Here is an 11,117-nt window from a genome sequence, read left to right on the forward strand (position 1 = left end):
CTTCTTTCTTTCTTTCTTTTTTTATTAACCAAAGAGACGTGATAAACAGGTAAATAACCTTACAAAGGACAGAAGAGGGTGTCTCAATGAGAAGAGATGGCTAAAGGAGGTCTGTACATAACCTTACTAGCCCTCTTGGAGGGAAGGTAGAAGACCAAGTGGTGGTATCATCAGTAACCCCATAAGCCTCACCGAGAGATGAGAGAGCGAAGATAAACCCCGATGCGCGGTATCAGCCGGATGACCACCTCCACTTAGGTGAGCTATAAGGACGTACACGGCGGCGAGTGTACGGCATAGAGCCGCCTTCCGCGTCTGGCGCGGGGTGGCAGTTACCCCAGCATCGCATACGGAACAATTGAAACCACTCATATCAGAAAATGAAAGGGAATAGTATGTATCCTTCCTTTACAATACATGGATTAGCCCAGTTTAAAAATGAAAGAACTATGAAAAGAAAAAGTTCTCCAAATTATCTCCCTCTCGACATTGGACGGTTCCAGAATGGGCAGGGCGCTTAGCTTTCTCTCTTCCTCCTGTCCTATCGCCTCTTTCGGTCGGGAAAGGCTCTTGTTTGTAATAGGTAGTCCTAATTTGTTAGCGCGGGGCCCGCGCCCTTAGCTTGGGCGTCGGACCGCGAATGTTCACGTCTCGCGAGGTTGTTATGATTGATCCGAGGGTGTAACATAAATAAAAAAATAAAAAAGAGGAATTCTTTGAATAATTATTTTACGAAAAATTACAAAGGGAGGCAGGTCACTGTAAGGTAGTAGAAGGCCTAGATGAATGAGGCGGATGGAGGTGGCGTGGACGAGCACAGGCGTAGGCCCTTAGAGAGTTGGGTTGGAGAAAGGATAAGTGGAGGGGACAGACTAGTCGGTAGTTGTAGTACAGGACCGAGATAAAGCGCGTTTTGCGTGCGAGGCTTTCTAAAGCGGGTAGGGGACCAGGTTTTCGACCGGTGGACGAAGGCCACACTTGTGACCCGGGTTCGGCAAACCTTCGGCTCCGAGCGTGAACCGCCTTCGCGCGATTTCGCCTGCCCGCTACACCTTCAAACGGGCCCGCCTCGCTAGAGTAGTGCGGGCGCTGGCTCCACTCTTTCCCGAGCAGCTGATCCTTTGGCAGCGCCTTCACCTCCGGCCGCCTCTCCGGGGGCAAGGGCGCGCTTCGCTCTCTCCACTTCTGACCCGTGATACAGCTCGCCCTCTCGCAGCGAGACGGCGCCACTAAAACTCTGAGTTCGACTTCAGTTTCACCGGCCGCCACGCGCTCCGCCACAAAATGGTGAGGTCGGAAAGTCGTGTTTGTCCTTGCTCAACCTTGGAGAAACTGCTCCCTTTGTCACAACGGCGCCGTTTCACTTTCACGACAGCCCATATAGGTGCGCATTGGGTCAGTCTGGCACCAAGAAGACGAGCCGGGGGCTTTCATTTCGAGCGCCAACAACGCTCTCCTAAGAATCGGCGGGAATTCACGCCAATTCTGGAAGACTAGAGATTTGAGCATTCCTTAACACGCAAACCGGCGCTTTATTAAAGCATTTGACCCGGAAAATTCATCAGCAGGATAGGTTTCAGACACTTATACTTTTGTCCCCTTCGAGAAAAGTACCAAAATAAGTATTTTCGACCGTCCCCAGCAGATGTAGGTGGGATTTATGCACCATGGATTGGTTCTACAGCCCTGTGCCCCGTGGCCTCTTGCTCTGAACACTAGACGAAAAGATACCAAAAGTAGTATTCACGCGTCCCAAGACGGTGAGTTTATCCAGGCAGAGGGTTGGTTTTTACCGCTCGTGCCTTCTGTTAAAAACTTGCCACAAAATGAAGATCAGCGGTCCCAAGGAAAATGGGTCAAAATAGATTTATGCAGGCCAAGAGATTGTTGATATCAACTGCCCGTATTTCTCTTCTTCTTCTTCTTTTTCTTCTTCTTCTTTTTCTTCTTCTTCTTTTTCTTCTTCTTCTTCTTCTCTGCTTTTACCCGAGTACCTACAGATGGGGTCGGCGTTTTCTGTCAGCCTCTCAATCAGTCCTAAGGATGAAGAAACAATTAAATAATAACAGTGCTTAAGTTTGGGTAGGACTGAAGAGTCTCTTTACCCCAGCAGTAGGCCACTACTGCTCAAACAAGTTGAAGATAAAATTTCATAGTTATCTTGATTGGGATTGAACCCACACCCTCCTGTTTACCAGGCGAGTATCTTGAACACTACACCAATGAGCTCTTCTAGTTCTAACTTTTAAGTGTCCAGTTTTCAAAAGAAAATGTCCCTGGGTCCTTTGATGACCCAAAACCTTATCAATTATCAGCAAATTCCTTTTATGTGCTAAAGAAATGTACCAAACATTATCAAAATTGGATCAATCAGTCAAAAGCTATGAACAGTAGAACAAATATACAAAATAATAAAAATATTAAGATTTTAAGTAAATGTCCAATTTCCCATTAAAATGAGCAATCATTAGTTTTTCCTTTGACCTTTCTTATCACCCATGACACACATTTCCTAATAGTAGGCATTATCAGTAACTTATTAATGCATTGCTCATCAAAGACTTCCTACTTACCCACTGAGAAACATATCAAGAGATAAGACTGATTGGAATACACATTGATAAGGTCGTACCGATGTGCTGGGTAGTTCCATAGACTGAAATCAAAACAATTTGATAGAATAAACAAAGAGTACTCTATTTTGTCACAATGTAAAGAAGTACTCTATTTACAAAGATACACAGTAGTCACTATCTTATACAGTATTAAAAGAACTCTTTGTATAAAGGGGGGAAATTTGTAAAAAAAGTAAAAAGAGACCTCCACATTTTGATAAGATAAGTGTGAGTACATACATTACTATGTACAATTGTACATACTCTATTACTGCTTCTCACATGTCAAACAATACTTCTTAGTCTAAAAATAGCAAAACAAAAATTCAACTTACCAAAAAGCTATCCATATGCTCGATATTGTCGAATGTAAAAAAGAGTTACAAATATTTTTGAACAGCCACTGCTTGTTCTTCTCAACCACAGAGAATGGAATGTACATCGGGAGAAAATGAGTGCTGAGCCGATAGAATAGAGCACAACTGAATGCCACATACACCAGACAATAGTTGGTGGACATCTGTACTAGGTTGGCATCGAGAGAGTCTTTCATGTTGAGTTCTGAAAAATGAATGAAGGATTTCCAATATTTGTTTGAGTAGAAAAAAAATTTTTTAATTAGTAAGTGCTTAATAAAATTGAAACATCCATGTCAAGAAGGAAGAAATTCTGTTTGTGTTAAGCATGAATGTGTGTCACAAATGGTGTTTCTTGATCAATACACCATGATATTTTTTTATTATATAGCTTGATTTCAAATCATCAATCAAAGTCGACTGTCCTATACACCACCAAATTGAAATCACTATGCTTCAAAATTAATTTTAATTTATTATTTTCCCCAAGCACACTACTAAAGCAAGAGGCTATAAAAACAACATAATGAAAATAAAATTTTGTATGTATGTAAAAAACACACATGCAAAATTGTGATTTTATTTTAATCTCAACTGATGATGCATTGGTTAATGTAATACACACATGCTTGATAACATGTATTACTTATAGATATTAGAAGCATGCCAATATTCGCCTTGACTTCCAATGTTTGAAGGCAACACCTAAACATAGATTTGAAGGCCTCTTGAGAGTTGGAATGAAATAGCATGTGTCCCATATCAATCCTATCTTCAAGGTCATGGCACATTAAAAATTGATAAAATAATAATGATAATAGTAATAGTAATAATAATAATAATAATATTATAATAATAATAATAATAATAATAAGGATATGGGCATGTCAATAAGAAATACAATAGTACAGTGGTTCCCAACCAGGGGTATGCAAAAAAAAAAAAAAAATAATTGAGTAATGGCAGACAAAAAAGTAACAAAAGCAAATTTTGACGGCTTATCTGTGCAGAAGAGTCCAAAAAGGTACTGAATTTTTACTTCCTAAAACCTAAATGAAAAGTATTTTGTGTCTCTTCTTGCCCATCTGATGAGGGGCAATGAAACATTGCTACAAAAAAAAAATGGGGGTAAAACCCTCCTTTTTTTTTTCCAAGAAGAAAAAAAGGGTCCCTAAGGAGTCCCCAAAGGTCTGGTCTAATGTCCACAGGGAATTTGGTATTCAAAGTCTCTTTATGTGATAAATTGAGAACCTGTTTGCTAAATTTCATCGAAATCGGCCGTTCCGTTCCCGAATTATGACAAAAGGGCTCCTAAAAGATCCCCAAACCGCGCATACTACTTGACAGACCCTTTACATATAAATCTAAATGAATAAAATGCCCAAATGAGGGGATAATTCCGTGTCTCGACCAGAGTCAAACTTTTCAAAGGGTTGTTTTATCGCTGCTCATACCTACTTAATATGACAAAAAACTTACCATTTTCTATTGAAACTTTGAACACACGAATCTTTTCATCTCGTATTGAACCGAAAAACTTTTTCAGTGCTTCGTTCGCTGAAAATCAAAATCATAGGAAAGTGTGAAGACGGAGTTCAGAAATTGGACATTGGTTTGAACTTTGGAGCCATGAAGGTAAGCATATGTGTAAGCTATTGACAAAAATGAGGATCCTTGTAAATTAATGAGTACTTAAGTAAACAATGCGTTCGATGGGCACCTACTGCAAAATGCTATTACATAGGTACATATGCGTTCTCCTAAACCTAAATCTTCCTGAGTTCAAACAACTGATTTCCTAAATACGACGAAGCAAAAGTAAAAATAATAACTCATCGCTATGTAACGGATATGAAACATTTTCAATTTATTTTGATTATTACGAAAGTAAACATAATAGTCCAATAATAGTTAATTTCTACGAATAATATAATTTGGATCCGTACATACAAGTGTACAGGCGTACAAAGAGTCCCTAAGTAGAGTACCTATTTTTTTTTTTTTTCAATGAATAGAATTTATGTATATGTTTATTTAACATAAAAACGTGCTGCTCACAATATCGAGTATGTTTTTTTTTTTTCAGGGCATCATTATTTGATTTTTCTTAAAATAACAACAGTTCAATTAAAAACAACCCGCACCATCTTCGCATCCCAAACCTCTTGCCCTCTTCCTTGTACCTCTGATCCTCATGCTTATTGTTCTAATGATTGAGATTTGACATTTAGTTCTCAACCAACCCAAAACTTGAGCATAGCTCCGGTTCCATTTCATACATAATCTGTCCGCAGTTCTCTTCAGGAAGCTCATATATTCCATACCAATATTTTCATCTATATTAGGAATTATTTTCTCAGCTAGCTTTTTCATCCAGGACATCTCCTGGATGAAAAAGACAATCTGAATGTAAACCTTTTTCAATAGACATTATAGGGACAAGATGAAGATCCATGAGATAAAGGTGCTAATATCCACTGATTACCTTATTGAGATAAAAATAATAATAAAAACAGGCTGATTAAAAATAACAGAATATTACAACTTTAATGTAAATAATACATCTAAGCATTTTAATATCCAAAATAAAATAGGTACCCAGTAGGGTATCTACTAATGGTATGATTTCATCCAAGAGCTAATGTAGGTATGGGATTTTTGGAGTCAAATGCTATGTAATATAAAAAGCTATAATTTACATTAAGTAGCTATGTACCTATGTGTATCATTTGCAGGGCCGGATTACCCATAAGGCAGAATGGCAGACTGCCACGGGCCCCGCGCTTTTGGGGGCCCCGCGCTTTGAGGACTTACACTAGATATTATGGGTTTTTTCTAAAAAAAAAAAAAAATCGCCTGCGGCGCTGAAAAATTTACTTTTGGTGAGACTGGATTTCTCAAGATTGTGGACCAAAATTTTCAAAAATTTCGCCTGCGGCGCTCTAATTTATTTTGCTCACTTTAGCGTTCAGCTAAAATTAGGATAAGAAAATATCTAGCAAAATTTTCAAAAATTTCGCCTGCGGCACTCTATTTTATTTTGCTCACTTTAGCGTTCAGCGAAAATTAGGATAAGAAAATATCTACGAATTAGGTACGTCAAAAATTAACTTGTGACAAAGCATGAGGCACATCAGTAGGGTATCTACTAATGGTATGATTTCATCTAAGAGCTAATGTAGGTATGGGATTTTTGGAGTCAAATGCTATGTAATATAAAAACCTATAATTTACTTTAAGTAGCTATGTACCTATGTGTATCATTTGTGGTTACGAAAATTTTAAGTTCGATCAGCCCAAACTGGGGGCCCCGCGCCTTTGAAACTGCCCCGGGCCCCACGGGGGGCTAATCCGGCCCTGATCATTTGTGGTTAACCCACTTCATGGTAATCCTATTTCAGTTCTAAGGTTCAGTGTTTAAACTCTTCCTAAATTGCTCCACATCTAAATCCCTATTATTCTCTAGATAATTAACAAGCAATGTGTTAACAAACACATTGGCGTTCAGAATATGCAAGTACTGCTTCTCGTAACTTGTCACCGACCTGTGGTAGCACATACTCAATCGTTTACTAACATAATCATTATTCAAACACACATCCATACATGTCACCCAAGAGTTCAAACTATAGCTGTACACTTGGTATTCTATTCTATGTGATTCACTGGTGCGCAATACATCAGCTGGAGCTTTGCATATTCGATATTTCATGTTCAATTTATCCATGACAGATTTGAATCGTTTACTAACATAATCATTATTCAAACACACATCCATACATGTCACCCAAGAGTTCAAACTATAGCTGTACACTTGGTATTCTAATCTATGTGATTCACTAGTGTGCAATACATCAGCTGGAGCTTTGCATATTCGATATTTCATGTTCAATTTATCCATGACAGATTTAAGGAGACTTTGAATATTTTGGAATTCTTTACATAAATTTTCATGGTTGTTTGTTCCTACAAAGAGATTAACCTTTTCCCTCTGTATGCTGTTGTATAAATTTTCAACACGTGAGTGTTTACTAGTCTTGAGAGTATTCTCACATAATAAGTTATGAAATCCATACTGTTTACCACTCGTCACATATTTGACGGGTAAATCTTTAACATTGACACTATGATTTGTATGATAAGCACAGAACATGCTCATGTGAGCACTGCCTACTAGATGATTACGACGTTCCTCATAGCCTATTTCACTCAGATCATTCTCATTATTCACCAGTACCATGTTGTCATGTGGGCTCAAATAGTGATCTCCATAACCTTCAACTATAACTCCTTTGCATAAGTCTGTGTTGGTGAAAGGCATGAAGTTGTGTTTCACAGTGAAGTAATCTTTGAGAATTATTGGGATCAAATATTCAAACTTAGCAGCATTTCCTAGATAATGAATATCTAATCTGTTAGTATACTGTACATATTTGCTCAGAGCATCCATGTCTATTTTATTCTTCCCCTCTCTGTCTGGATCATACTCATAAATAGTTTCATAAACTTCAGGTGTGCTGTTGTCCAGATAATTAGGCAGTTTCAGTACTTTAATAATAACATTCCTTTGATAATCTAACATGAAACTGTCAAATTTCTTGATCTCTGCTTTTAACTGTTTTCTTTCCAAGTACTTCTTCTCCAACTGAGATGGCTCAAGTTTACTTTTATTTACAAGCAAGTACTGTTCGAGATCAACAAGTTTATGTTCAAGTTCAGTGGTGATTTTCTCAACTCCAACAAATTCCTTGTATTTTTCTCTCATCTGAGTAAAATCAAACTCACTGATGTCTATCCTTCTTTGTTTCAATTGATTGACTATGAGATCTTCATTTTCCAAGACATGTTTGACATCATAGGATGGAGAAACATTGCTACACAACTGTGACAATTTATCATTTGTAATGAACAAGGCTGAGCAATATTCCCTAACAGGTTGAATTCTATGTTGGGGTTTAACATATTTGGAATGGAAATCACACAATTTAAAGGAACCAACTGAATGTAGAGGTCCAAGTAAAAATTTACTTTTTAGTGTGTTTGGGCTCTCAACCTGAATGGAAGACAACAGATTTTGTTTTGTTGATTTTTGTTGACATGACACCTGTGATCCTCTTTCATGAAAATCTCTCTTAAGAGAAGACAGACAATAACCGTCAAATACTCTTCTAGAGTACAAACTTGACCCTGTTCTCTTCATAATCATCAAATAATTACCGAGCACAGTTATACAATCATGTATTACTTTCTTCCATGGGATACTGAGGTGGTACATACTCAGCAGTCTTATCGAGGGACTGGGTTTGAAGTTTTCTTATTTTAGGTGTTTGATAACTACCGTAGCCTGCAGCTCGTTCTGATTCTTCTACAGTGTATGGCTCTACTTCAAGGGCTTTCAGTCGACGTTTGTGGACTTTGGTTCTGAAGTGTTCCTTTAGTGCATGCTCATCAATGAAATGCCTCCTGAAACCATAGAAATTACCGAGTATTAATAAAATATTCTAAGCGACTACTTTGACTCCATGAAAATATAGACAAAACAGCCACCCCCCCCCCCCCCCCCCTAAATGTTGGGGTAAAAAAAAACTGATCTCTATTTACACATTCCAGTAAAACTTCCCTTGAAATTTTGTGAGGTACTTGTGCAGAAGTCACATCTGTGGATTATTGCTACCAAAGGAACTGGCACAAACAAGCAGTGACCAGTGTTATTATAGAGTTAGGTTAAACGCAAGAAGGAGTTTTCACAATTAGAGCAGTGATTAGTGTTATTAGAGGGGTGAGGTTAAATACAAAAAAGGAGCTTTTCTTTTCCACGGATGTGACTTCTGCATAATTACCTTTTGTAAAATGTCATTCCATACTTACGCGCAATGTAAACAATAGAACTGAGCTTCTCCAGGCTTATCAAAATCTATTTCTTGATGCAGTAATTTCTCAGCATTTTCTTCTTTACAGTCTCCATCAATCTGAAAAATATGTCATGGTTAATAAGATGTCACCAATTTGAAGGCTTATATACGAGGTGGAGTACCTATTTGTGGGCTGAAGGAACAACCAACTAAACTATCCAAATACCCATGTAATGACCAAGTATGCCTATACTTCATCATGAAAACAGGTGCTGTGAGGTTACATAGGTGGGTTATAATGAAGATTCTTACCTGGTCCAAGTCCCTCTTGTAAAGTTTAGTCTTGATGGACCGCTTGTTAGTACAGTTCTTCTTTTTCTTGGTCTGAGGTCCGGTCATTATTCAGATTTTTTAATAAGCACACGTGAGAAAAAGAAATTTCAAAAAATCTTGTAAAGAACATGTTTGAGAAGTTAGCGATAAATTAAAATCATATTCAAGGTCATTTATGTTTACCTTTGAGAAGCCAACGCTTTCACTTTCATATGTTGAAACTTGAAAGTCATCTGACAACATCGCAGTTTTCCAATTTTTTTTTTTATCACAGATCACTTCCAGTGTCTCCACTCTTAGTGATTTTTCACTAAATTTAGTGAATTCTTGGCAAATCTAGTGATTTAGTGATTTGAGGTCAAAATCTAGTGATTTTTGAAAGAAATGTAATTTCATTGCAAATGAAATAATGCCCCTACAAGCTGAAAAATAGTGGACACCATTTTTTCTCAAAAACCCTACAATTTTGCCCCTTAAATCGCGTCCACGTATGCAATTGCACTGCTTTAAATTTAGGGAAAGGCTTGGTGTGCATTCTTGTCAAATACACAATTTTTTTTATGTTGATGTATTTTCAAACAACATCAGTGATACACCTCTCATATGATTATCACCAGCTAGCCGATAGATGTTACTCTGGTCACTGCATCCATTAGTGAAGGTAATATTACTTCGAAGTTAAGTACTCACAATACACGGCTGCAGGATAGTGTTTACGATCAACTGATTTATAGAGATTACTATCGGTGGGAAAACTCGTTGAAACTAATGCAATTGAAGACATATAATAATACAAAAAGTATGAATATTGTCAAATCTCGCCATATGTTAGTCTCGTTAACCAGGATTTCTGCTTATAGTAAGGCTTAGTTTGTATTGAACTGCCATAGACCCATAATCTTGCGGATAGCGGCGGCAATAGGTACCTTGAAAGCACCAGTTTCGCTCATGGTCACTGAAGTTGAGGCAGCGGTGCGCGTGGTTAGTTGACCTGGATGGGTGACCAAGCTGGCCAATAGCGTGCTGTGTCGCTGCTAGCTTAAAAAACAAAGTTTTTGGAGTCATAGAAAGTAAAGTTAACACCAGTGTTTTCCCATTGTTATAGGGGATTTTTTACTGTAAAAATGAGTATATGAGAATTCTACGCCTCAAAAGACACACCAGGGAAGACGAGATTATCATATGGAGAGAGGATCTGAGATTGAGGTTGTTTTAGTCAAATCTACAGTGATTTTTTTTCCTGAAATCTAGTGATTTTTTAAATTTGAGTGTAGATGGACCCTGACTCAGTGTACGTGACCATGGGAAAACATTGAAACTTTTCAGGGCTCCGGCATCCCAGTTTTCGAAACCGCCTCTGATAACGTCTTCGGATCTAGTTCCCCGAAAACTGAAACGAAACCTGAACTTTGAAAACTTCGGGTCCGTTACGCGAAGCGAAGCAGACTTAAGCAGGGAGGTTTCAGTTTCAGTTCAAGTAGGTATCCGACATAGTTTGTAGTGAGAGCTTGCGCGTACTGAGTGTGTGAGTCCTGAGATTTCATAGGGTCTCATGAAACTCGTTAGAACGCGGTTCGAAACCGAGATACGGATCCGGTTTCATGAAACCGCTGAGCTTTACAAGTTTTCGGAACTTGATTACCGCACCTATGAAATCTCCGCTCCAATCTAGTAGCGCCAAGCGCACTACAACTATGTCGATACCTACTGAGCTGACTGAAACCTCCCCGCTTAAGTCTGTTGTTTACGTTAACGGCGCCGAAGGTTTCAGTTTCCAGGTTTCGTTTCAGTTTCGGAAAACTCGATCCGAAACTTGAGCGGTTTGACTGGCGATCCGAGCCTGAAAAGTTTCATTTCTCCCATCTTAGTGACTCAGGGTCTCACTCCAAATTTTAAAAAATCACTAGATTCGAGGAAAAATACTAGATTTGACTTGAAAATCACTAGATCTTCTAATTCTC

General features: G+C 38.4%; 4 protein-coding genes across 4 annotated transcripts in view; all 4 read right to left on the reverse strand.

Annotated features, from left to right (window-relative positions):
* Positions 1-2,446: 2,446 nt before the first annotated feature.
* LOC103520174 (calfacilitin-like) lies at positions 2,447-3,282 on the reverse strand. The gene is made up of 2 exons (XM_017448430.2): positions 2,951-3,282; positions 2,447-2,656 (listed from the first exon to the last, which is right to left on the reverse strand). The coding sequence occupies exons 1-2, from the start codon at positions 3,166-3,168 to the stop codon at positions 2,566-2,568; spliced, it is 309 nt and encodes a 102-aa protein (XP_017303919.1). The 5' UTR covers positions 3,169-3,282; the 3' UTR covers positions 2,447-2,565.
* Positions 3,283-5,492: 2,210 nt separating this feature from the next.
* Positions 5,493-8,210, reverse strand: LOC113471922. The gene is made up of 3 exons (XM_026831399.1): positions 6,884-8,210; positions 6,332-6,709; positions 5,493-5,695 (listed from the first exon to the last, which is right to left on the reverse strand). Exons 1-2 carry the CDS (start codon positions 8,175-8,177, stop codon positions 6,375-6,377), a joined length of 1,629 nt encoding a protein of 542 aa, XP_026687200.1. The 5' UTR covers positions 8,178-8,210; the 3' UTR covers positions 5,493-5,695; positions 6,332-6,374.
* LOC103520173 (zinc finger protein 593-like) lies at positions 7,804-9,290 on the reverse strand. The gene is made up of 3 exons (XM_008485266.3): positions 9,136-9,290; positions 8,840-8,940; positions 7,804-8,434 (listed from the first exon to the last, which is right to left on the reverse strand). Exons 1-3 carry the CDS (start codon positions 9,220-9,222, stop codon positions 8,206-8,208), a joined length of 417 nt encoding a protein of 138 aa, XP_008483488.1. The 5' UTR covers positions 9,223-9,290; the 3' UTR covers positions 7,804-8,205.
* A 732-nt stretch (positions 9,291-10,022) lies between these two features.
* The window catches only part of LOC103520176 (tRNA-splicing ligase RtcB homolog), a 6,214-nt gene continuing 5,119 nt past the window's right edge, over positions 10,023-11,117 (reverse strand). Inside the window, exon 7 of the mRNA XM_026831400.1 lies at positions 10,023-10,147. Coding sequence (XP_026687201.1) covers positions 10,023-10,147 — 125 coding nt within the window. The remainder of the gene's footprint in view (positions 10,148-11,117) is intronic.

This window comes from Diaphorina citri, unplaced genomic scaffold (genome assembly GCF_000475195.1).
Source record: "Diaphorina citri unplaced genomic scaffold, Diaci psyllid genome assembly version 1.1 scaffold3291, whole genome shotgun sequence".
Classification (NCBI taxonomy): domain Eukaryota; kingdom Metazoa; phylum Arthropoda; class Insecta; order Hemiptera; family Psyllidae; genus Diaphorina; species Diaphorina citri.

Excerpts from the sequence above, each read along its gene's own strand:
- LOC103520174 (XM_017448430.2), bottom strand. The coding sequence starts at position 3,168 with ATGAAAGACTCTCTCGATGCCAACCTAGTACAGATGTCCACCAACTAT. Across the intron at positions 2,657-2,950 it reads AGCATATGGATAGCTTTTTG|TCTATGGAACTACCCAGCAC; the intron begins GTAAGTTGAATT and ends TTTTGATTTCAG.
- LOC113471922 (XM_026831399.1), bottom strand. The coding sequence starts at position 8,177 with ATGATTATGAAGAGAACAGGGTCAAGTTTGTACTCTAGAAGAGTATTT. Across the intron at positions 6,710-6,883 it reads CCAAAATATTCAAAGTCTCC|TCAAATCTGTCATGGATAAA; the intron begins TTAAATCTGTCA and ends TTAGTAAACGAT.
- LOC103520173 (XM_008485266.3), bottom strand. The coding sequence starts at position 9,222 with ATGACCGGACCTCAGACCAAGAAAAAGAAGAACTGTACTAACAAGCGG. Across the intron at positions 8,941-9,135 it reads ACAAGAGGGACTTGGACCAG|ATTGATGGAGACTGTAAAGA; the intron begins GTAAGAATCTTC and ends CATATTTTTCAG. Across the intron at positions 8,435-8,839 it reads TTCTATTGTTTACATTGCGC|GAGGCATTTCATTGATGAGC; the intron begins GTAAGTATGGAA and ends CTATGGTTTCAG.